This window comes from Trichosurus vulpecula, chromosome 3 (genome assembly GCF_011100635.1).
Source record: "Trichosurus vulpecula isolate mTriVul1 chromosome 3, mTriVul1.pri, whole genome shotgun sequence".
Lineage (NCBI taxonomy): Eukaryota > Metazoa > Chordata > Mammalia > Diprotodontia > Phalangeridae > Trichosurus > Trichosurus vulpecula.
The window spans coordinates 288,067,931-288,093,754 of record NC_050575.1 but is presented as its reverse complement, the minus strand read 5'-3'; the positions used below and the strand labels follow the sequence as shown (position 1 = coordinate 288,093,754).

The following is a 25,824-nucleotide window of genomic DNA, read 5'->3' as shown; positions in this document are numbered from 1 at the left end:
ATGGGATATAGATAGTATTATTATCCTCATTTTACAAATAAGGAAACTGAGGTAAAGAGAGCTTAAATGACTTGTCAGGATCACACAGCTAGTAAGTATCTGAGGCCAGATTTAAACTTGGGTCTCCTTGACTCTTAGTCCCACATTCTTTTTGTTGCACCACCTAGCTGCCTCATCTCTGTAATGCCCTTTGCAAACCTTAATGCTCTCTATCTCTGTCTCTCTCTGTCTCCCTCCTTCCTTCCCTCCCTCCCTCCCTCCCCCACTCTCTCCTAGAGACCTATTTCTTTCTACCTCTCTCCATCTTTCTTTTCTCCTCTTTTCTCTTCTCTCCTTACTTTGGCGCTCTGGGCAAAGTATGAAGCAGCAGATTCTCTTGCCAGGAGAAACACTTAGAGATACAACAAGAGTTTTCTGAAACTGGAGTTACGCTCATCTTTTTAAGCTGATTGAAGAGACAGGAATTAGAAGTGAACCCCTTTTGGCTAAAAGCCTTGGGAAAATTGGTCTGGGAGAATGTTTATAACTTACTCCTTAGGAGGATGTGCTAGGGCAATAATGAAAAAGCTGCTTTCAAGAAGGCATTACCTCCTCATTCATTTCAGGAGGTCATTCAGGGTGTTGTCTTTTACCCATCCATTTACTCAAGAAACATTTATTAAGGTCCTGCTGTTTGAAGAACGCCATGTTAGGAAACACAGTCCCTACAAGTGTAGCCTGTACTTTGCCCAAATGCTCAAACTCTGGTGTAATTATGTCCTTTCCTCTAAAATTTCCCCAACAAGTAGTGATCCCGCCTTTGCTCAGGGACCATTAACCAAGGGAGAACCTACTGTTCCCTGGAGTAGCCCATTTCATTCTTGGACAGCTTTTGTTGAAATTTCCTTTACACTGAGCCAAAAGCTACCTGTCTGCAGCTTCTACCGGTTGCTTCTAGTTGCACCAAATATTAGTCCCTCTTCCAAATGAAAACTCAAAAGAGCCACCATGTTTCTCCTAAGTTTTCTTGTTTCTAAATTTAACATTTTCATTCCTTCAGTTAGTTTTTATGTGTCATTATCTGCCATCCTTTCACAATTGCCTCTCGGGAATTCTCAAATTTATGAGCATCCTACCTAAAATGCAATGCCACAAACTAAACACAGTTCTTCAGATAGAGTCTGACCAAAGCACAGAACCCAACAAAACCATTGCCATGCTAGTCCCAAACACTACTCAGCCTAATATTACATTAGCTTTGTTGGATCTCATATCACTTCTTGGCCTTTATCTCCCCACTGCAATCCATCCTTCACCCAGTCACTAATGTGATTTTCCTAAATTACACATTCAACCATGTCACCCCTGCCCCTCCAGGACAGAGGCCCTTCACCCTGTTTCTGTCCTGGATTCTTTGGACAGTCTGCTAAAACCTATATACTCTTTCTCAGAATGTTTTTAAATGCATTAGATAAAATTAATAGGATTACAAAGGAAGCTAATTATATTGAAATAAAGATATAATTTTTCCTATCTAAGTTTATTCCCTGAAATCTATCCACAAACCCCTTGGGGTCCATGGACCCCATGTTAAGAACTCTTGCAACTAGGATAGTATAAACTCCTCTACTTGGCATTTAAAGTTCTTCACAACTTGGTTACCTTCTATCAGTTTTGTACATATTGTGTGTATGTGTGTGTTTGTGTATATGTGTATGTGTGTATTTTCTACTTCATTGGAATGTAAAACTCCTCAGGGCAATGAATTTTTTTCTTGGCAACTAGTGCCTGACACATAGCAGACACTTAATAAACTTTTGTAGGTTGATCAGTTAAATTTTTTTTTTTACAAAAACTGCTCTGTCGCTACACTTCCCAGTTTTATACCTGGGAAGTTGATTTTTTGAACCCAAAAATTACTTTATAGTTATCACCATTTCATTTTTTAGACCTGCATATTATTGTAGCTTGTCTGGATTTTTTTGGTAGCCTAACTGCTGTTAAGCACGTTCACTAGCTCTCCTTCCTAGATTTGCATCAATGCAAATTTAATAAATATTCTATTACTAGTATACCTTTACTATTACTAGTATACTGGTATACCCATACTATTACTATTATACCTATTACTAGTATACCTTTACTGAAAACATTTTGTTAAGTCATTTTTCAGTTGTGTCCAACTCTTTGTGACCCCATTTGGGGGTTTTCTTGGTAAAGATACTGAAGTGGTTTGCCATTTCCTTCTCCAGCTCATTTTACAAATGAGAAAATTGAGGCAATCAGGGTTAAGTGACTTGCCAGGGCCACACAACTTGTAAGTGTCTGAGGCCAGATTTGAACTCAGGAAGGTGAGTCTTCCTGTCAGGCCCAGCACTCTATCCAGTGTGACACCCTGACTCAAAACATAAGCAAAGTATCCAATACAATGGATTGGGTCAAATATATTTCCCTGAGTCACACACATCATTAGAGATCTCCTTCCAAGTTGACAATTAGCCACTAATAAATGCTCTTTGGGCCTGATCCTTTATTGAAATCTAGGTAAACTATGCGTACAGCATTTCCCTAATCTGCCAATCTGGTAATGTTGTTAAAAAAGGAACCAGTTTAGTCTATTATGACCTATTCTTGATGAAGCCATGCTGACTCTTGGTTATCCCATTTCTTTTTTTAGATATTCACTGTCTTTCTAATAATACTTTATAAAATTTAGCAAGTAATCAAAGTCAAACTTACTGGCCTATAATTTCCAAACTCTGCTCCTCTACTTTTTTTTTAATAATCAGGACATTTGTCTTTCTGCTTTCCTGCAGTACCCCTCTAATTCAGCATGATCTTTCAGTGATCCTGTAGTGTAACTCGACGTAACACGGTAGAGTGGAAAGGATGCTGTGTTTAGAGTCAGGGCACCTAGATTCAAAACTTCCTCTGCTGCCTACTACCCATTCAACCTTGGGCAAGTCACTTACCATCTCTGGGATTCAGTTTCCTCACTTGCTAGATGAAAGGCTTATACTAGGTGGCCTCTAAGGTTGCTTCAGACTCCAAATTTATAAGAGATGAGCAGATCTTTCTTCTGACATCCATTATCATCATCCTGTCCACCATAGTATAGCTTTTTTTAAATTCCATTTTACTGTATTTCCATTCCTTACTAGCATTAGCTCAGAGCTTATTTTGGACCACAATATTCCTGACGAATGCTATGCTTTAAAAATTAATCTCCAGCTGCACCCTTTCTCCCATCTCCTAAATATGTCTTTTTGAAATCTGATTTGGTTAATGACTGTCCTGTATAGCTCCACTGGTGTCCTTAGATAATTCCAGTTTTTCAACCTCATCGGAAATGCTTCTCTGAGTATCTTTAGAATTTCACTCTTGAGAAATTCCCATTCCTCCTGGTCTGGTCAGATGTATGTTCTGGAATTTTAGGCTGTGGTATACTATCCTTTTCTTTGACCCCTTCGACATCTACTTTCTCCAATGTAGACTACATATCAGACTATGTTCTGCTTTTCTCTGCTTCTACCATAAATTCTAATGTTGAATGTTCCTTTTACACCAAAAATTCCCATCGTTTCCTCCTCAAGAATCACTTTAATTTTCTGCCTTGCTGAGAAAAAGATCCAGAATAGGAATTCCTCTCATCCTCTCCTCTACTTTGTGAAGGATAAAATTATTACTAAGATAAGTCAAGAAATTATTAACTGCCATGCTTGGGCAGGATATGTGCTCTAGCTTATAGTACAAGGAATTGATTTCCCCCATCATTACTAAACTCCATGACAATCTTGTGTTTTGTTATCTGAATCCATTTGTTTCTTCCTTCTGTACCGGTGGTCTAATAGCAATGTCCTTTTTATTGAGAAGCAATTTGGTTCGTTTAGAGCATTGGATTTGTAGTCAGGAAAGCTTGGGTTCAAATCTTGTCTCAGACACTTACCAGATGAGTGACCCTGGACAAAGAATAGACAAGTCTTCATCCCTTTTGGACTTAATTTCTTCTTTTATAAAATGAGAATAATGCTACTAGTATCACTTAACTCACAGGGTTTTATAAGAATCAAATGAGACAACATCCAAATATAAAATTCTCTGTGAATCTTTAAGTTGTATGTAACTATCATTACCACTACCAGAGGAAGCTCCGTTGATCATTGTCCAAATATTCTTTACCATGCTTCCCCCAAAGTATTTCCCAGATTTCCTGGCTTCTTCATAAACAGTGTTCCTCCAATCGCACCATCTCTTTCATTTGTTAGGTCTTCATAGCCATATTCTAGTTACAGGCCATACCCCATCAAATCACAATCCAATTTGCCTCTTTTCATTAGTACCTATATTTTACTTTGCTTCTTACCCATACTTTGTACTTGTGTAGATATATAGAATGATTGCTTTTATAGAGACATCTGGACATCTCCCCTGTTCTTCTTATTCCTTTGCTGTAGTTTCTCTCTGTAGTACTTCCCTGGGGAGCTATACTTTGGCAGGCTTCTCTCTTCTCTCTTTTCAACTTAGAGCTATTTTTATTAGATTTGAAAAACTCCGATCCAATATGTGTGCGTGTGTATAAAATGTGTATGCATATGTGTGTGTGTGTGTGTGTATGTGTGTGTGTGTGTATTTTTTTCCTGACCCTTTTCAGGTGCATTCCATTCCTAAGATACCATCAACTCTGTATTTTGAGCTATGGTCTAGAAATGTAAATTTTATTTTCAAATAACAATTTTTTAACCAGCTGTTCCCTCAATATATCTGTTCTCTCTTCCAAGATCTTCAATCAATATCAGTGATGAAAAAAAAACTCCACTTTGCCCCTAAGGTTTTCAGTTTCTTACCCACAACTTAATAATCATTAGCAATGTTTTCTAGATTCTTCCAGGCAATATTATTTGTCTTCATTTGAATTATCAACTTGGATAATAGTCATCAGGTATAACAAGTCTTGGGAAATTCTATATCACATCTTAGGTACGTGCCTTTGGAAGACAGCAAACCTCTCTATTATTAGTGTTAGGTTAACCAATAGCTGCCTCAGGAGCTCCCATCAGGGAGTCACAAGCCACCACTACTCAGTATCTCTTCCTCTGACCTTTATGGGAAGATATCTCTCCTGATAACGCCTATCATTCCATATCGTCATTTACAAAGTTAACAGAATCTCAAAGTTAGACTAGTTCTCAAAGGTCATCAACTCCAACCCACGCCTAAATATAAATACTTTGTAAATTCTACCCAACAAATAGTCGTTCAGCCTTTGCTTGAAAAACCTATGACCTTTCAAGAAAGCCCATTCCATTTGGAATTGATCTAATTGTTAAAAAAATGTTTTTGAATTTGGCACTCCCTCTGGTCTACTTCCCCAACTCTCATTTTCATTGGAAAGCTAGTTCTTCAGAAGACAGCTACTATATCCTCAGGGTTGTGGAGGGTAACCTTAAGGGTTTGAATTCCTACTTACCCATAAGCCCCCACAGGGGTGCTTCTCACTAACAGTCAAACTTAATGAGCTTTTAAACAAATGTATTTACTAAGGTGGTATCTCAAGAATACTAGTTATAAAAACAGTACCCCCCCTTGGGGCAGCTAGGTGGTGAGTAGAGCGCCCACCCTGGAGTCAGAAGGACCTGAGTTTAAATCTGGCCTCAGACACTTGACACATTTACTGACTGTGTGACCTTGGGCAAGTCACTTAACCCCAATTGCCTTGCTTTCCCCCCTCAAAAAAAGAGAGTAAAAACAGTACCCCCAAAAAACCTGGGGTGCACTTCTCCAAAATACACAAAAGGTTCATGGGGAGCGTGAGCATAAACTTAAAAAGTAAGGAGGCATATGTATAGTGAAGACCTGTGGAAAAGGTTAACATAATCCCCAGTTACCAGAAGGCCTTTTCTACTTTCCTAAAGTTCTCATGAAGTTCCACTTAGGGGTAACTCTCCGCTAGGCTCCAAGTGTTGATGCTTTTGTAGAGTGCATAGCTAATCAACCAGTCAGCAAGATAAAGGGGAAGTAAGGGAAGGGAATAAGCATTTAAATAGTACCTACTGTGTACCAGGCATTGTGGCAAGTACTTTCCACAAACAGTATCTCCTTTACCCTCACAACAATCCTGGGAGTAGGTGCTATGATTATCCCCATTTTATAATTGAGCAAACTGAGGCAAATAGAGGTTAAATGACTTGCCTAGAGTTACACAGCTAGTAAGTAGCTGAGGCCAGATTTGCACTCTGGTCTTTCTGACTCAAGTCCCAGCATTCTACCTACTGTACAACTAGCTGCCTCAAGCGTTTATTAAGGACTTACTATATGCCAGGCACTATGCTAAGCACTAGAGAAGTAAAGGCAAAACCAAAATTAAAGCCATGGCCCCTGCTATGAAGGAACATTCTATTGGGGGAGAGAACACGAAAATGAGTACACATATAGTAGACTATCCTCTGGGGTGGTAGGAAAGGCTTCCAGCAGATGGGTAAGATCTGAGCTGAGTCTAGAAGGAAGCCAGAGGAAGTTAGAGTTGGAAGTGAGGAGAGAGAACATTCCAGGTATGTGGGACAGCCACAACAAATGAATTGGATTTGGGCGATGGAGCGTCTTGTTTGAGAAAAACTTAGTAAACCGATGTAGCTCTATTACAGAGTACATGGAGGGGAGTAGAGTATAAGAAGTCTAGAAAATTAGGAATGGGGCAGGTTGTGAAGGGCTTTAAATGCCAAATAGGCAATAGGAGCCACTGGAGTTTATTGAGCTGGAGGGGAAGACAGGGTAGAGGGTGTAGGTTCTGATATGGTCAGATCTGTACCAAAATCACAGGCAACGGGGTAGAGGATGGATTGGAGTAGGGAGAGACTTGAGACTGGGGGACTAATGAGAAGGCTATTGTAATATTCCAGGTAAGAGGTGATTAGGGCCTTCTCTCTGCCACAAAGAGTCATGCTTCCTGAAGGCGCCTTTATTCAGGTGACTATCATTGGATGTGCTGTCTCTTACTGATCTAGTCTCTTGATCCCAGATGGATAAGCTGTCTGCTACTGGTCTTATCTGTCCAATGGTGGTGGGGAGGGGAGAGAAAAGAGGAAGAAGAGAGGAACCCCCACCCTAAAGAGTGATTCCCTCTCAGGGGCTTGAATCCAACTCCACTAGCTCACTGCTTGGTGACTGTTCTTTTTATACATAGACCCAGAGGTGTGTCTGAATCAGTCAATCACATTTTTTTGGTGGCATTATCTGCTTTATCCAATGGCCAAAACATATAGTCCTCTCAAATTGACTAGTTCATACTGTAATTGATTGGGGCACTCGTTCAATATTTCTGGGACAAGCAAGCAATGTAAGTGTAATACTTTTTCCACAGCCATCATTCATTGCCCTCTCCCCAAGTCTTCTCTAGTTCCTTAACTCTGGGGCTAGTGACTCTGCGACGCTAAAGTGTAACCAAGTTGATTTTCATCATCCTCTTTGCCCAGTCCTGATCTTCCAAGAAACATAAAGGACTTCATTTGATCATAAAAAAATTATCTCTGCAGTAAATGTTGAGGGAAGTTTAACTTCACCAAGTTCTTGAACCCATGTACGGGACTCCAGGATTGGAATTGTATTTACTGACTGCCCTCCATTGACCACCCCTGTGACTTCCTAGAGCAAAACATGCTTCCCAGTCACTTATGTGTGTTATCTCCCTCTTTAGAATGTAAGCTCCCAAAAGGCAGGGATTATTTCACTTTTGTGTATGTATCTCTGATGCTAAGTACCGTGCCTGGCAAGGTAGGAAGTACTCAATAATTGTTTTTTCAGTCATTGATTTGGTTAACACAGCAGATCTACCAGTGCCCTGGAGGCCTGCCTCTGAAACTTTTACTATTCAGGGGAGACTCTCTTCAGTGTAACTAACAGTCAAGCTGTGTCTTACTAGGTAGCCAGCCCACCCCCTTTTCTGGCCATACATGGCCTTGAATAAAGCCTTTTGTACTCCCTTCTTGAATATATCATTCTCGGCAGTATTCTGGCCCCTAACTGGGGGCACAATGAGATTCAGTGACATACAGTAAGTGTAAGCTGAAGTGATAAAGCATACCAAGTGCTTTGCAAACTTTGGAGGGCTATACAAATGTCAGTTGTTATTACTACAATTGTTAGTGAAAAGAAATGCTAGGGTTTGGGTCAGGAGGAGATATGGGTCCGAATCCCATCTTCAACACTGGCTAACTGTGTGACCCCAGGACCAGTCAAAAAACTTGCCGGGCCTCAGTTTCTTCATCTGTAAAATTGGAATAGCAATGCCCAGAGTACTAGCCTCACAGGCTGATTGTGAGGGTCAAATGAAATGATGCAGGTAAAGTGATTTGCAAACCTTGAAGTGTTTTATAAGTGTCAGCTATTATGATTATTATGATGATTGATCTTGGTTGAAAGAATCCAGTAAAATACTGGTCATAGAAGTTTCAACATTGGCAGTAGTTGCTGCTAAGTACTCCCTCCCATTAGAGAAGATTCCCTCTGAAATATCTCTGATGCTAGCTGAGAGACCACAGGAAAAGCAACAATGCCATCTTGGCCTGGAAAGTTATTCCTTTCTCCCCTCCCATCAATCATTGCTTGGCAGCATAAACCCCAAAGAACGTGCTGTGCTGTGGAGAGGTTCACACTGAGTGTGAGGGATACACAAAGCCCCCATTCTCTAGCCAGCCTTACAGCTGGCCAAAAAGGAGAGAAGAGGGCTTTCCCTTCCTTGCTTATCTCAAAATTCAGAAGCACCCAGGAACTCAGCAGCACTCCAAGTTCCCAGACCACTCTGCTCTTACAGTATTTTCAGTTTGCTTATAAAGACACACTGTTGTTGCCTTCTCAAGAGTTGTCTCTGTGCCTTGCTTTGGTTCTGTCCAGGCTTTTGCTTTCAGACATATGGATTTCTTCCAAGTTCCTATTTCCAGGCATTCGAGACAGTCAGGATACTACCATGTCTAGGCCTCTCCCATGAGACCTAAAACACAGGATGCATCTGCGTCCTTGGGGTTTGGATGCCTGGGGCACATGCTGGCCCATGTATTTGATCTGCTATGACCCCAGATTTCAGTCTTGAGGGTAAAGAAGCCCTGTTTGATCACAACCCTCTGGAAGCCATAAAGATGAAATGGTTTCCTCTCACCATCCCGGGGTCTACCATATCCAAAGGCAGCTGATGGATCCCAAAGAATCAACAAGAATGGCTGACCTTTGTCGCTATCTCCTCCTGCCCACCCCCACCCACCCCCAGACTTCTATTTGAGTTGTAAATTCTGACCATAAAGTTGTTGGAATGGGTCCTCCAGCTGCCACACTCTGTCATCGTTGCCAGGAAGAGAAGCTCCTCAGACTGGAGAGTAGCTGAGCAGGTTGATTTTTAAATATAGGGATAATAACACATCTACATGTGGTTTAGAAATTTAATGCATGAGGCATAAGAAATTGGATACTCCTAGTTGGGTAGGGGGGCAAAGAATGAGATTGGGGCACCTGGATTCTGGGATATACTTCCCTGAGTAATCTATCCAACATTGTCTGCAAATATTTTGGGGCAAATTCATCTTGAGATTTTAGCAAGTGCAGTGGACAAAATCAGTGATTTGGGGATATGTCTTGGGGATATGGCTCTTCAAATGGGTATTTCTTTGTTTTGGGCTAGTCTGCATTTTCTTTTTTTTCTCTTCCTTCCTTCCCTCCTTTCCTGGCTTCCTTCCTTCCTTTCTTCCTTCTTTTCTTCCTTTCTTTCTGGGATTGTTCTTTAAAATTGTAAAGCAAATACATTTTGCTAATGGTGACAGAAATACCTTAATCTAAGGGATAACACCATTGCCCATCAATTTTGCAAGGCGATAATGCTACTCCCAAGAGGCTGAACTCTGAGGCTGAAAGGCAGAGTAGTTCATCATGATGAGAGAATTGGGTTGTTGCTAGGGGGGGAAGGATCCTCTGATGATGCTGTTATTACTAGGCATTAATAAGCTGTGTTCATCTTATCTGACACTGGAAGCCTAACTTTTAGTCCTTCTGCAACATCTTTCTCTCTATTAGGTAGCTCAGGGTCATGGAGAAACACAGCCTGCTGGCTGTATAGAGCAGCAGGCAACCTCCTTCATGCTGGTTTTGGGCCCAGTAGGCTTATTCCCATGTGTCCTGTGGCTCTCCACTATGATGGATAGAAAGACAATTACCTAGGTATCACTGAAGCTTGGTGGGATGAGAGCCTTGATGGGAATGTAGCAATGGAACGGTACACATTCTGTTGAAAGGAAACTGATCTAGTAAAAGGGGTGTGTCAGGGTCCCCTGGCCTCTGACACAGACATACCAGAAGCAGGGAGGGAATGTGAAGAGGGATTAGGAGAATTACAGATGGCCAGGCAGAAATGTCAGCTCAGGCATGCAGTAACATGGTAGTTGTAAGAGTTCTGGATTTAGAGGTAAAGGACCTGGGTTTGAATCCTAGGTCTGCCAAATATGACATAGGTAACTTTGGACAAGTAAGTTAGTAAATATCTTTGGGCCTGTTTTCTGGATGGAATGAGTGATCTCTAAGGTACCAACATTAGTCTGAACACATGGTTGCAGACATACTAGCTGGGTTTCTTTTTATGTGTATGTGTTTGGGGGGCGGAGGGGAGGGGAGAAGGGGATAGAGCAGTGTACAAGAATACACATATAGTGGAATACTCTTCTGGAGACCTCTGGACTACCAAAGCAGAACTGTTTCCCTGACCATGAAGGTACCACCTTATACTCTGTTTTGCTCCCTGTATCCTCCACAGCTCTGCCTCTGTCTTATGAAATCTACCCTAGGCAGCTGGGTGGCATAATGGACAGAGTACTTGCCATCAGGTCAAGAAGATCTGACTTTATACCAGATGCTTATCAGCTATGTGACCCTGGGCAAATCACCCACATTCTGTGTTTTAGTTTCCTTATCTATAAAATAAGGGGGTTGGAATAGAGGGTCTAATAAAGCCCCTTCAAACCCTAAATGTATGATCCTAAGGAAAATCAATTCCAAAATTGTCGATTCCTATCAGCTGATCATTGTACTTTTCTCACCCAACAGCTATGCCTACCACTACAGTTTAGCCCTGCCTCCCCCAGAGGGTTTTTAGGGAAGTAGCATCATGTGTTAAGAAAGGATATATTTGTATAGAAACCTATTGACATCAGGGTGACAGCATAATGAACAACATTTGGGTAGGGATAAAAGGAGAAGCCAAAGTGATATTGCTTTGAAGTATATTACTGACCAGAGGTGAGACTTGATTAAGGGTGCTTGTTGTCCTCAAGTAACCTTATGCAGCCCTTTGTGCAGATAAATATATAATACAATTAACAAATGTTTTTGTAAAGTAACTGTGATTCGGATATTAGTTTAATAAATAGACTAGTGATATAAACTTAAAACAGATACGTATGTAACATATATTTACTAATCTGTGAACATATGCATCCCCTCAATATAATGTAACATTGTTAAGGGCAGGGACTATTTTGCTTTTGTATTTTTATCTCCAATGTCTAGTACAAAGTAGGTGCTTAATAAATGCTTGTTGGTTTATAAGTGCTTGTTTGGTTGACTGACTGCTATAAACTACCTAGCTGGTCAGAGGATATGGATGATGCTTTCTTAAAGTACATTCCAAAAGTAGCCCAGAGGCAAATTATAGTAGTGATTTACATTTCACCTATGTGAATATATACTGAAAGTCTGTTCTGTTAAAAGCAAAGTACCTGATAAATATTTGTCATGACTTGAAGATAATTTCCTCTTTTACAAACTAACCAGGGAAACTGCTGTTTTGAAATTAAATCTGACCAGTCAGCTAATCGGTCAAGAAACACTTAAGTGGCCTCAAGTTGTCATTATATCAAAGGATATAAATGTACTTATGTAAATATGTACAAAAGAGATTCGAGGTGATTTTGCTGGGGAGGGCACTATAGCTGGCAACATTAGGAAAGGCTTCATGTAAAGGGTGGTGTTTGAACTAAGTCTTGAAAGAAGCTAGAGAGTCTAAGAGGTAGAAGTGAAGAGAGAGTATGTCTCAGGCATGAAGATGGGAAATGGATGTCGTGTATAAAAACTCAAAAAGGAAGAAAATGGTCATCAATATAGAATTGACAGGAACTTTTAATGAAAATGGTCTAGTAATATTGGAATTCATAATAATAATGAAAAGAAACCCAGGCCATAGTTAACTGTGCACCCTAGACGTTAAGAAACCCACTTCTTTTTTTGGGAAAAAAAAGATATGATGGGAATATGGCTAAAAAGAGATGAGCAACTATGATAAAACAAATAAATTCTGATTCCACAATTATAAGAAATCCTAATGAGAAAAGAGAAAAGCATCTAATGAAGCCAATGTGCTTCCTGCTGTGCTCAGCTTTAAAGCCATCATACACACACACACACACACACACACACACACACACACATACACATATACACATATATACATATATATGTATATATATGAGAGATAGAAAAAAAGGAGCATACAACTAAGAATGAATTTTAAAAGTGGTTGAAACTTCCAAAAAACAGTGTCAGGAAGACTAAAAACTTTAAATGAGCTAAGTTTTATTTTTTTAATGCAAAAGCTTTTTTTAAAGCTTCATCATTGCTTAGGAAAGATAGTATAATTTTTCTAGAAAACAGAGAGAAGGCAGAACAACTCAAATCTTAGTTTGCTTCCTTCTTTTTCGTCAAGGAAAATGATCTACACATTAGAAAGGGTAGAAAAAAATTCCTAAGGAGGAATTGATATCCAATATAAGAAAGGAAATAATAAAAGAGAACCTGGCCATTCTCAAGTTAAGTCAGGTCTTTCAGGTTAAGATGAATTGATTACATGTTACTGAAATAACTTGTAGCTATCAATACAGAATCACAATAGATCATTTTTTGAGAAATTGTGAAAAACCAGAAAGGCCTCAGAAAACTAGAAACAAGAAAATATCCATGTGACACCACAATCTAGAGACCTACTACTTCTGTATTCCACAAAGTACTCCAAGGCAGTGGTCTTTTCTGGCAAGCATGCCCTTGGCTCACTGGTGCCCCCTACTGATTTCTAGCTGCTACTACCCCCCACTCTGCAGGTGGTCCTTCAGGGAAAAGAATCGGCTTTTCTCTATTCATGTTCTCTAAAAATAAAGAGCCAACCAATTTTAGGCCATTTTTACAAGAGTTACTATAAAGCATTATGGGAAAATACATAGGAAGATTACCAAAACAAATGAGAGGGGAAAGATGTATATGCATATGTGTGTATGCATATATGTATAGTGCATATACGTGTATACATATATAGTACATGTGTGTACAAATAAATATATATCTATACATGTGTATATATGTGCGTGTACATGTACACACATACATATGTATCACATTTTCAAATATATACATGCATACACATTCATATATATTTTAAAAAATTAAGCCCTGAGTCTATGGAAAACTCAGCCTAGCTCTTTCTTAGTTCCCTCTTCCTATTTCTTTTAAGCTTATCTCTAGAGACAGTTGACTCACTACCTCTTTGTATTTCCCACAGTGCCTAGAATAATGTTACACACATAGCAGGTGCAGAACCAAAATGTGTTGAAGGAATATGGAGCTCACCCAAGGCCTAATACGTTCACAGAGCTGACTAAGCATTTACGTGATATTTTATCAGGGCATAGTACATTCCAAAAATTCTTATCAGTTATTTCTACTACTCACTCTGTGGATCAGGCTAACACAAGTGACTGTTTCTTCTAGAAGAGTCAACTGTGACTTTTTTCATTTATTTGGCACATTCACAGAGGGGCCATATTTAGGGTTAGAATCCTCCCTCACTGGCTTACTCCCTAGAGCAAATTGAATCTGTTTCTGGATGTCTGAGGTTATTCAGAATGATAACAATACGTCAGAAATTTAGCTTTCCACAAAATCCAATTCAAAACTCAAGTCAAGAGACACTAAGTTCCTTCTTGCAGTAAGAACCGACAGTACAAAGACAAAAGAGCTAGATGTGGACTCAGTAGACATGGATTCAGATTCCACCTCTCACCTTCATGACTTGGGTGACCTTGGGCAAGTTTCTGAATTGTCCTGGATCCAGATTTCCTCACCTCCAAGTTGAGGGGCTTGGATTGGGTGACCTCCAAGCTCACTTCCAGCTCTAAATCTAAAACCTAAAAACAAAAATAGCCTGTGCCCTCAAAGAGCTTACGTTCTCCAGAAGATGTAAGATGTACACTCATAACTTTTGAGCTTGATGATCAATAGAAGATATCCAGGCAAATGGTGTGAAGATCATGTTCATGTATCCCTGAATAAAACTCTAGGGAGACAAAACACTCACCATATCTTAGTTCTTGGAATCTGAAGACTTTTTACTGCTGCTGTTCATTACAATAGATCTCATCAAATTGCCATATGTTATCAGTTCCTCCTTTGTCTTTCAAGAATCTTATAAGAAAAAAAATCACATTAACAGAATTATTTTTTTTTTGGTCATGTGAATTCTTTGGTAAAAGAAACTCCCAGCAAGGAAATTCCCTCCTCAATCAGCTCTTACCCTGAAATTCATATTAGTGATTGTCTGGGGCACTGAGAGGTAAAGTGATTAGTCCAAGCTCTCATAGTCAGGCTGTATCAGAGGAAGGACTTAAAGAGAGGCCTTTCTTGTTTCAAGGACAGTTCTCTATACATTAAACCAGCAGTTCTTAAAGTGTAGTTCAGAGATTGGGGGTCCCTGAGATCATTTCAGGGGTTCTTTGAGGTCAAAATCATTTTTATTATAATACTGTTTTATATTTGAATAATGTAAATATCAGTAGATATAACCCACATAAACAAAAGCTCTTTGAGGGAAAATTCAATAATTTTTAAGAGTTTAAAGGAGTCTTGAGATCAAAAAGTTTGAAAACTGCTGCCCTACATGAAGCTGCTTTGAACACTGAATTATATAAATGCTATAAGCTATATTGTGGGGAGCTGTCTTTTATAAGGATCCATTCTGACTGTGTTTGACACAGATTACATTTAGTCTTATTATTTGGTGTATGGTCTTTGGTTATTCTGTTTTGGGGAAGAAATAAAGGCAGTAGAAAGATATTTGACAGTTATAAGTTTGTGTTTGTTGTACATTAATATATAGTTGGTGTCCACCTTGTGGCCAGTACTTCTTAGGAAAACATGATTTATTTCATGTATTTTAAAGAATTTCCTATTGTAAAAATCCCTTCTGGCCCCTTACAAAAGTGCTCAGATTTCTTGATTTATTAATATATGTTATATTTTTCTTTCCCCCTATAGTTTTGTCTTTTATATGGAACCAAGTTGGTGTTCCAGGAGAGAGCATGGTACTTAGAGCATAAATACTTGACCCCAGCAAGCAGTGTGCAGATCAGAAGTCAGGTAAGGCTCTTTGCCATGGGGCAAGACAGGGTGTGGGTCATTAACAATTGGCAGGACTTTGCTTTCTTAGTAAACAATTCTTATCAAGCTGGTATCACTTGCCTCCTAAAGAATTTCAGTTCTTCTAGAATTTCACATGCATGCTGTTTTATTTTCTACTGCTATCGTGTTACATTTCAAACTTAAGATGACAAGGAAATGATTCATTGTTTTTGCCTGAACTCCCTGACATGAACTCTCCTTCCCTCTCCCTGCATTGTATGACTCCTAAAGGGCTTTTCTTGGGGTTAACAACAAAGAAAAAGAGAGGGAGGGAAGAAGGGAGGGAGGGAGGGGGGGAGAGAGAGAGAGAGACACAGAGAGAGAGAGAGAGAGAGAGAGAGAGAGAGAAGGAAAGAAGGGAGGAAGGAAGGAAGAAAGGAAGGGAAGGAAAAGGAAAAGAAGGAAGGAAAAAGAGAAAGAAAGGAAGGACAAAAGAAAAGAAGGAAGGAAGGAAGGAAGGAAGGAAGGAAGAAAAACTTTGTTGTATATTCTTACAATGGGTATTACTATCTATATACCTGTATCAATTCATCAAATAGTTACACAAGGTTGTGCTAGTAATTGTTTAACAATGGTTGCCCTGGAAGAAAAATGTATCCATAATACAATATTAAGTTTAATCTGCATTATTAACATTTCCCCCTTCTTTCTTAAGGCTAGACAATCAACAAATCACAATAAATCAAGCTCTGATTTGTAGCATTTGCTGATTTCTGAAATGTAAATACACTGAGTATTTAACAATTGGGTCTCATGAGCCAATTTGAACTGGCTCCAGCACACTAGAGGTTATTTGTTGTTGTAAAATTATATCCAACTCTTTGTGATGCTATTTGGGGTTTTCTTGGCAAAGATACTGAAGTAGTTTGCTGTTTCCTTCTGCAGCTCATTTTACAGATGAGGAAACTGAGGCACACAGGGTTAAGTGACTTGTCCAGGGTCACACAGGTAGTAAGTGTCTGAGGCTGGGTTTGAATTCAGGTCTTTCTGACTCCAGGTCTGCCACTCTATCCATTGCACCACCTAGCTGTCCTTTTCTCTTCTTTTTTTTTTCAGATTAATTAATTAATTTTTAATTTTCAACATTCACTTCTATAAGATTTTGAGTTCTAAATTTTCCCCTTCCCCTTTCCCAAAATGGCATGCAATCTGATATAGGCTATACATGTATGATCATATTAAACATATTTCAACATTAGTCATGTCGTGAAAGAAGAATCAGAACAAAAGGGAAAAACCACGAGAAAGAAAAAACAAACAAAAAAAGAAAATAGTATGCTTCGCTCTGCATTCAGACTCCATAGTTCTTTCTCTGGATGTGGATAGCATTTTTCATCATGAGTCTTTTGGAGCTGTCTTAGAACCTTGAATTGTTGAGAAGAGCCAAGTCTATCAAAGTTAGTCATCACACAATGTTCTAGCTGCCCTTTTCAGGGGAAATAATATAGCTTTCCCCCACAAAAAGTTGGCCTGGTCTGTGAGATTCCCAAAGAAGGAGAAAGGCTAGACTGTTTCCAATAAGCCAAAAGAATCAAGGGACCACAAAAGAGGGACTATGCTATACATGCTATATGTATATACATACACACATACACTATGCTATACTATACATACTATAGGGACTTCCTTGCTAGAGTAGAGTATGTGACTGTGAAGTGACAATAACTTTATATATGTGTGTGTGCGTGTGTATATATATATATATACACACACACACACATACAATGTGTGTATAAGTACATAATTATACATGTATGCATATACCTATATACACACGTTTAGCACTTAATACTTTTCAGAATACATATAGCAGCTCAGTAGTGTTGTAGAAAACACACTGGATTTGGCATAAGAAGACTCAGCTCTGAATTCTGGTTCTGCCACTTTATTAGCTGTTCTACCTTTACCAGATCATTTAACTTCTCTGTGCTTCCGTTGCCTCATCTGTTAAATGAACGTCATAATGCTTCCTGCACTCTTTACCTGGAAGTACTTCTGTGACTTACATTTGTAAACTGGACAGCTCCACAAAGATGTTGGCTGTCATTAGTTCTCCCAAGGACTCTACAAAGTTAGGAGGAAAGGGATTATTGTTTTCCTTTTTCAAAAAACCGAGGTTAAGTGATTTGCTCAAAGTCACACAGCTAATAAGTAACAGCAGGGGCCAGAATCCTAGTCTCCTGAGTAGAAGTGGATTTTAGATTTGTCTAGAAGCTAGATTCATATTTTAGATTCCTTAGATTTCCACTTGGCACACTGACATCTTAATTAGTAAAGAGTACCTAAAGTCCATGAAAGTGTCCTAAGATTATAGGAGCAGACCGAGAGCAGGAAGGGCCTTCAAAAACATCTGTTATAGCCACTTGATTCATGAGTACAAAAATTGGAACCCAGAGTGTGATATGACTTGGTGACAGTCACACAGGTCACTAGTGAGGGAGCAACAGAGTCAGTATTAAAAAACAGATTTTTTTTTTTTTACTCCAAACCCAGTGGTTTTTTTTTTTAATTATCATTGTAAAGGCCTCACACTGCACACCATAAAGCCCTGCCTGGTTTAATATATGAAAAGTGGTATGAGTATGTATTTATTAAACAGATATTTGATAAATATGCACCAATAGAGTTCTACGTTATCAAGAAATGTTCAAAAGAACACAAAACAAATGACAACTAGAAATTCAAGGTCACATGCTATTGAAGGGTCAAGGATTTGTTGGTCTTGTGATACAAGTAGGCGCATGCTAGAGGCACCTCTAATGTTTGAAAGATCATTGTTACATTTTTCAGTGTGAGCATTTATACCTTGGAAATTGGTAATCACTATAAATCAGGATTTGATTTATTGTTTAGTTGATTGTCTATACTTAAGAAAGTGTAAAAATATAGATTAACCTTAAAAATGTGTGTGCATCTATATCTATCATCTATCTATCTATAGTGCATGTGTATATGTATGTATAGTATGTATATATGTGTATTCCCCCTGGAAAACCTGGTTGTTAAACACTTAACAACACACCTCTGGACGCAGAGCAATGAAAGATAACTTCTCTTAGGAGTTGAAATTGTGTACCAGAAAGGGTACTGAATTTGAAGTAAGAAGACCCAAGCTTAAATCTTAACTGAGTTCTTTACCGTATGTGTAACCTCAGACAAATAACTTTGCTCTTCTGTGCTTCAGTTGTTATTCATTTGTAAAATAAGGGTGTGGGTGTGGGTATAGGTGGGGGTTGGTCAGGTGAAGTGATCTCCATTTGTGAGTGACTAGACCTCAGCTGTAACTTCTCCCTCCTCTTAGTTACTTACTTAGCTTACTGGCAAGGGAGACCCTAACAGTAGTCTGAGAATAATCTGCACCCAATAATGATCAGTATTGCTCTTAGCTCTCCTGAGCAGTGACACGTACTTTAAGCCCTCAGGTCACTCCCCAAGACTACCTTCTTTTATTGTATCTATTGTATTCTTCCTGAGTTCTTTGTCTTTGGCTGACTAAGCTGTTAATCAACGGTACGACAACCCCCTGAAATTATTGTTGGTTTACCTGTTCCTGATACACAGCTCAGCCAGAAACATTGGTAGAAAAATGAGTTGGTCTGTTCCTTTCATATTTGAATGTGCCTCATAACTATTTGTGAACTGCCATCAGGGCCAAAATTCCTGCCTCTGAACATTATATGAAGATTTCAGGGTTGTTCGTTATATGAAAAAAGGTAATATAGTGGATAGAGCATTGGCTTTGGAGTAAGGCAGACCTGGGTTCAAATACCGAATGAGACATTTACTAGCTGTATGACCCTGGATAAGTCACTTAACCTCTGTGAGTCTCAGTGTCCTCACCCACAAAAGGAGGAGTTTGGAATCAATAACCTCTTAATTCCCCTCCAGCTCTAAATTTATGTCCTATGATCTCATGTGCTTTTATAATGATGTATAAAGAAATCTTTTTTTTGTTCCTAGAAAATTCAGTGTATATGTATTCACAAATTTCCAGTGTTCAATAACTTAGCCATTATTATTGACTTCACTTGCCAGGTACATGCCTATAATACATGCTACCAGGGAGGCTGAGGCTTATGGATTGCTTGAGCTCAGGAGTTCTGAGGTACAGTGGAGTTAATACAAATTGGGTGTCCATACTATGTCTGGTACCAGTATGGTAAGCCCCTGAAAGCAAGAGGCCTCTGTATTGCCTAAGGAGAGACAAACTGACCCAGATCAGAAATAAAGCAGGTCAAAGCTTCTATGCTGATCAGCAGAGGAATTATCCCATGAATGGCCACTGTACTTCTGGTCTGGGTGAGATAGGGAGACCCAGCCTCATACAAATAAACAAAAACAAATATATATATATATATATATACACACACACACACACACACATATATATATATACAATATACGGATGTATGTATGTATGTTTATGTTTAGATCGATAGATACACATATACTTTACCTTCCAATAATAATCTGTGTTCAGGAACAGCAACCATCTGAAGCTCATTTTAAGTGACAAAGCATTAAAGTATTGTCCCAATTTGGAATTTTATTTCCATTTTAGGCATTGGGGATTCAAGTACCACAGGAAGAGAACAGGTAGGGTGAAGCACAATTGCAAATACAAATAATGTAGGCATTAAAAAAAATCTGCGTGGTGCTCTGGATTTGGAGTTAAAACAACTGGAGATGTTTACCTTAGAGAAGAGAAGATTCCATGGGGATGTGATATTCTTCAAGTATTTGAAATACTCTTATGTGAAAGAGGGATTAGTTTTGTTCTATTTGTCCCCATGGGGCAAAACTAGGAGTAATGTGGGTGGGAGCTTGTAGCCATAATGGCCTTTGTTTTCTTTGAATGACTCAGCTTACCTCATTGAGCCTCTGGACACTGTGGCTTGCTCTTCCGGGGCAGGATCAGACAACTTCCTGTGTGAGGAGTCATGGGGCTGGCTGAGGGGAGGTGTTAACGGCTATGCTAGGGGGAGGGGCCAAGTCAAGAACCAATCGGCCCTGGTCGTTCAGGCGGTGCTTGATGATGTCAAAAACTCTATAAGAGGGGAGAGGACAGCTTGAAGACTCTCTCTTCCTTTTCCGGTTGGAGCCAGCGACAGTTACAACGACAGTTACAGAGGCAGTTACGACAGTTACGTCAGTTATAGCCACAGCCACAGACACAGCTGAAGCAGGAGCTGCCAGTAGCAGAGCTAACCTACGGGAGAAAGCTGAACAAAGACTTCAGGCCATTACAGCGACAGTTACAGCGACAGTTGGAGCCAGAGGCAGTTACAGAGGCAGTTACGACAGTTACGTCAGTTACAGCCACAGCCACAGACACAGCTGAAGCAGGAGCTGCCAGTAGCAGAGCTGACCTACGGGAGGAAGCTGAACAAAGACTTCAGTCCAGTGGGTAATCTTATTACCATAGAGGGGGAAACATGATTTTGCTTTACGCAATCATGCTTCTCTGTAGCCTCCTGGTTACTCTTTCAAGGCGTACTTATTGGGCCTGGAAGCTTTTGATCAATATATCAAAATGGGGTTGCTGGTTCATGGGTTGGTTACTGTGGAGCCTAAATAAATGTTTTGATTCTTCTGCCTTCTACTTTGAGAGTTTCTTATATCCGGCGGTTCCGAACGTTTCAGACATGTTTATGATCCTCTTTGAGATTATAAACTCTGCCCTCCTAATACAGAGCTACAAAAGGGGTTCATTTAGATTTCATTTTCAGGGGTAAGAAATGTCCTAACAATGAGGGAATTCAAAAGTGAAATGGGCTGTGCTGAGTTCAGAGGTGCTAGTGGGCTCTCTTCAGTGTAGGTCTCCAAGCAAAGACTGAATGATGACTTATCAGGGTGTTAAAGTGGGCATTCTTTTAGAAGTAGGAGTTGGACTGGATGGCTGCTAAGCTCCCTTCCAGCTCTGAAATTCTATAAATCTGTGTGGCTCAGTTCAACTCCATGACCTGATATTTACTACCTATATATATTTTTTGAGGTGATCAGGGTTAAGTGACTTGCACAGGGTCATATAGCTAGTAAGTATCTGAAGCCTGATTTGAACTCAGATCCTCCTGACTCCAGCACCAGTACTCTATCCTAGCTGCCCCATTTACTACCTATATGACCACAGGCAAGGCACTCCTCTCTGAGCCTCACCTGGCTCAGAGATTTTTCATCTATGAAAAGAAAAGGTTGGACTAAGTGGTATCCAACGTTGATTCCCGCTCTGAATTAATCATCCATATGAATAATTAAAAAAGGGACTCTATAGTAACCAGACTGCACACTTCAGTAATATTGCTTATGTCCACTAAATTCTACATTCATCTTTTCTTTTTTAAATTTATGTTATTTTTAATTTATGAAATAAAACAAGCATTTCCATCTTTTCCAAGTTTATTCTAGAGTCTCAAATGAGTGGCATGAGTTCAAATAATTAAGTGGTCTTGATTCCATAGCCCTATTTAAAACCAGCACTTAGAGTCACTTTTAGTTAAGCATTTAGTGGTCTCATTTCTCTTATCAAAGGATTTATTTCCTGAAATTTGATACTACAGCTGTCCAAGTTCTCTAGTCAGTTACAGGTCAACATTTGAACAGTGGTTCTCAGCTATGTGTCAGAAAGCAAGTTCATTGTATTTAGATGGTGATAAGAATTTGAGACATGTAGCTTGTTGACATCTGGTAGCATCCTGACATTCCCATGTGTCTACTGAGACACACAGCCCAAACAGGATTTGGAGGTCAAATTAAAATATCCAATGTACATCCTGAAAATAAACTTGATAAAATGTTAAAAATTGGTTTTATTCTCCACCCCCGCCACCCCACCCTCCCCAAGAATCAGTTGATTTTAAAAGACAGATAAGAATGAAACTGAAGAAGGTAAGGGAGGGCTGTTCTCCCTTCACGGTATTGTTACCATGAAACTGTGTGTGTGTACAGTGACTCTCAAATTCCTTCCAAGTTGTTTTGATTACTGTCGACAAGCACTTGCAGGAGAGGGCCCAGTGAAGCTGTTCTTCCAGAAATGGAAGCTCACTGTTGGCTAGCCCATGAATGTTGCCCTGGGGTGAAGCAGAAATGTCAAATACACCAGCTTGGAATCGTTATAGTATAGCTCAGTGGAAGGATGCGCAGAATGTGTAAATAAAGTACCACATGTTACCAAAAAAGACTTGGGTGAGAGTAGTGGCATAAAAACATAATCAGGAACATAAATGGTCTTAAGAAACAAAGCAAACCAGAAGAACAACTTAGACTATAACATCAGTTTTGTAAAAAGTGAACAGGTCTGAAAGACTTCAGAATTCTGATCAATACAATGATTAATCCTGATACCAGAGGACAGATAGTGTTTCTTCCTTCCTTCCGTCCTACCTTCCTTCCTTCCTTCCTTCCTTCCTATTACATACCATAATTTCAACAAGTGGGATGGGGGAGGGAAGAAACTCAACTGATCAGGGGTCCCCTGACCAATCTATCACACTACAATTTTTTTTTTATATATTAGCTCATTTGAGCTTTACAACAACCCTATGGTGTAGGCACTACAGGTATTAATATCCCCATTTTACAGCTGATGAAGCTGAGATTCAAAGAAGATAAATGATTTGGCTATAGTCACACAGCAAACAAGTTTCTGAAACAGAGTTCAAACTCCAAGTCTCCTCTATCCACTACACCATATTGCCTCTGAATATACTTTAGTGATACTGTATTGGAAAGGAGGACTGGAAGTCATTTAGAGCTAATTAAGCCTGGTGCTATTCAAGTACCTCAGCTGCATGTACATGACTCCAAAATGACTGGTCAAAACCACTAGTCAATTCAATAAAAATTTTTTTTTTAAAAATCAGTCAAATCAGTTGATTGGTTAGTCAGGTAGGCCTCTAGCCACGATAATTCTGATTTATCATCTTGGGGAAAGAAATTTGGAACAATAAGAGACATAAATTGTGGCCAGCTGAACTAGGAGAAGCCAGAATTTTGTTTACATGATTTTAATCTTATGCAATGTACTACTTTTATTTGCTTGCTTGAAGTGTATGCAGAATCCAAGTGAAGACTTTACCTGATCAGATAATGACTAATTAGAAGGAATAAGACAATCAAAAAGAGAGGGATGTAAATGTAAGTCCCTTCCTATAGGGACTGTTTTTCATTTGTTTTTGTATGCCTAGTACCTAGCATGATGCCTTGCACAAAGTAGTTCCTTAATAAATGTTTATTGGATTAGAGTCAATTAGGAAGCTGGTACCACAACAGTTCATCTATTATATTAGTAACCTAATGACAACAAGTATACTTCATCCCCTTAAATTATAGTTTTAAAGACACAAAGGGTTTCTACAGCTTTGACAGGAACATTCAGGCCTTTCTCTATGTGCAAACTTATATCATTGGCTCTCCTCCATGCTGTATTGAAATGTATCTTTTTTATGGACGCTCGCTCTGCTTTTCTATCATTATGTTTTCTTTACTCCTAAACCACCTGGACTGAGCCAATATAACAGATGTTCAGGCACCCTGAATCTAATTCAACATCCACTGAATGATGAAGTATTAGTTATGGTGTATTTAAAATATTCATTGGAGTGGGTAGTAGGGCCATTTTGTCCAATCACACCTAGAACTAGAAAGCATATGGATTCAGTTATAGGGAACTCTGAGATGAGGTCTGTGGGATATCCCTTCCTCTTGTGAAGTAGCGAGGTCTCTTTCTCACTTAATTCAGCTTAATGAGTTATCAAATGATACAATGGGAAAGTCAGTGTAGAGTAAAATCCTACAAACTTACAACATCAACTCAGGTGGTACAAGGAAATAAAGTTCATAACTGATTGGTATCTTCACTAAGCCAATGTTATTGCGCCAGCATTTAGGTGGAATAGTAAGGCAGGGAATATAAATGAGACAAAATAATTTTTAAACGTTTCTGTAGTATGTTCTCTTAAAAAAATAAAGCTTATATTCTGAACCTTCATTTTGTGCATTTCCCAGGATATTGGTCATTAAATTGAATGAGAATATTCCCTAAATGGAAATTTTTCTCTTGATCCTATGGTTCAAAAATCCATCATGAAGAGAATTTCAAAGCAGACACGCAAATTATGAAACACTGTAGTTCCCAGCTCTTGCAGGATTTAGATGAAAAAATCTTAGAAATCAACTAATCTAATCTCCTAATTTTACAGATCAGGAAACTAAGTCCCAGAAAAGGTGAATGGCCTACCAAAGGTCACAAATCCAATAAGTGGCAAGACTGGGACAAGAACGCAGGTTTTCTGAGGCCCATCCACCATTCCAGGCTGCTTCTAGAGAGTGGTCCCTGAACATCATGCTACTAAGAATGGAAAAATCTCCTTCCCTCTCTCCCGTTCTTCTCTGCCCCTAGCCAAGGCTGTACCTCAGTGACATGAAATGCATTATTAAATTAATAAATGCAGGTCAGGCAGCTGAGGTTAAGAAAATATATATTGGATTTGGTTTCTTCAATTTGGCCGGTGGGAAGGACCCCAAAGTCATTGCCCTCACAAATCCAGGTTTTCCTCATGGCAGACACCTGGGCAACTCTAATTCTTTACCCAACAGTATAGCTTTGTGTGACCAGAAGGGTGATCCTTGTATCATTTTTTGAATTTCCTTAATTGAAGAATAACTTGTTATGACCCATATGGGAGGGGGTTATTTGTTTTGTTCAACACAAGCCTCTGAGTTCATTTGACAGCTGTGTTATATTGTGATTTGAGGGGAGGAGCAGGGCAAGAAGGTGCTTAGAAAGCTAGATAATTATGATTCCCCTTTCCTAGTACCCTCAATTTGTCCCCTGGCCTCAGCATATCATGAAATTTTCCTGCCTGTGAAAACTTTATGGTATAGCAGAGACGGAGGAATAAGCATTCATATAGCACCTACTATGTGCCAGACACCATGCCGAGTGCTTTACAGATATCTCTTTGGTAAAAGCACAGTACTCCATGCTAAGAGCTATAGCTAGGAATTCTTTTATCTGGGTTTGAGAGAGTTGGGTAGGTTTATACCACAGTGCCACAGAGGACAGTCTGGTTACTGATTTAGTCACTTTCTTAGGAGAGGAAGGTTTTTTTCCCCAAGTTTGACTTGTATCTCTATGAGAATTACAGGGAAAGATAGGCCCCAAAGTCTTGGTGATGGAGCAGGATTGTTTCACTGTGTAAGCCAACAGAATTACAAGGTGTAAGGCTCAAAGGCCATAGCCAGCCATCCCCAGACAAAGCCAAGGAGGATATGTGCCCCCACCAAGTTGGTGGGCATTAGTTATGGTAACTATGGAGAGCCCCACTCATGATAACTAGCTATAGCTCTACCCTCATTCACAAATGCTGAGTTCAG

At 39.4% G+C, this 25,824-nt stretch overlaps 1 protein-coding gene across 1 annotated transcript in view; it reads left to right on the top strand.

Annotated features, from left to right (window-relative positions):
• ACOXL (acyl-CoA oxidase like) overlaps positions 1–25,824 on the top strand; it is a 531,229-nt gene that overhangs the window by 471,971 nt on the left and 33,434 nt on the right. Inside the window, exon 18 of the mRNA XM_036753019.1 lies at positions 15,307–15,408. Coding sequence (XP_036608914.1) covers positions 15,307–15,408 — 102 coding nt within the window. The remainder of the gene's footprint in view (positions 1–15,306; positions 15,409–25,824) is intronic.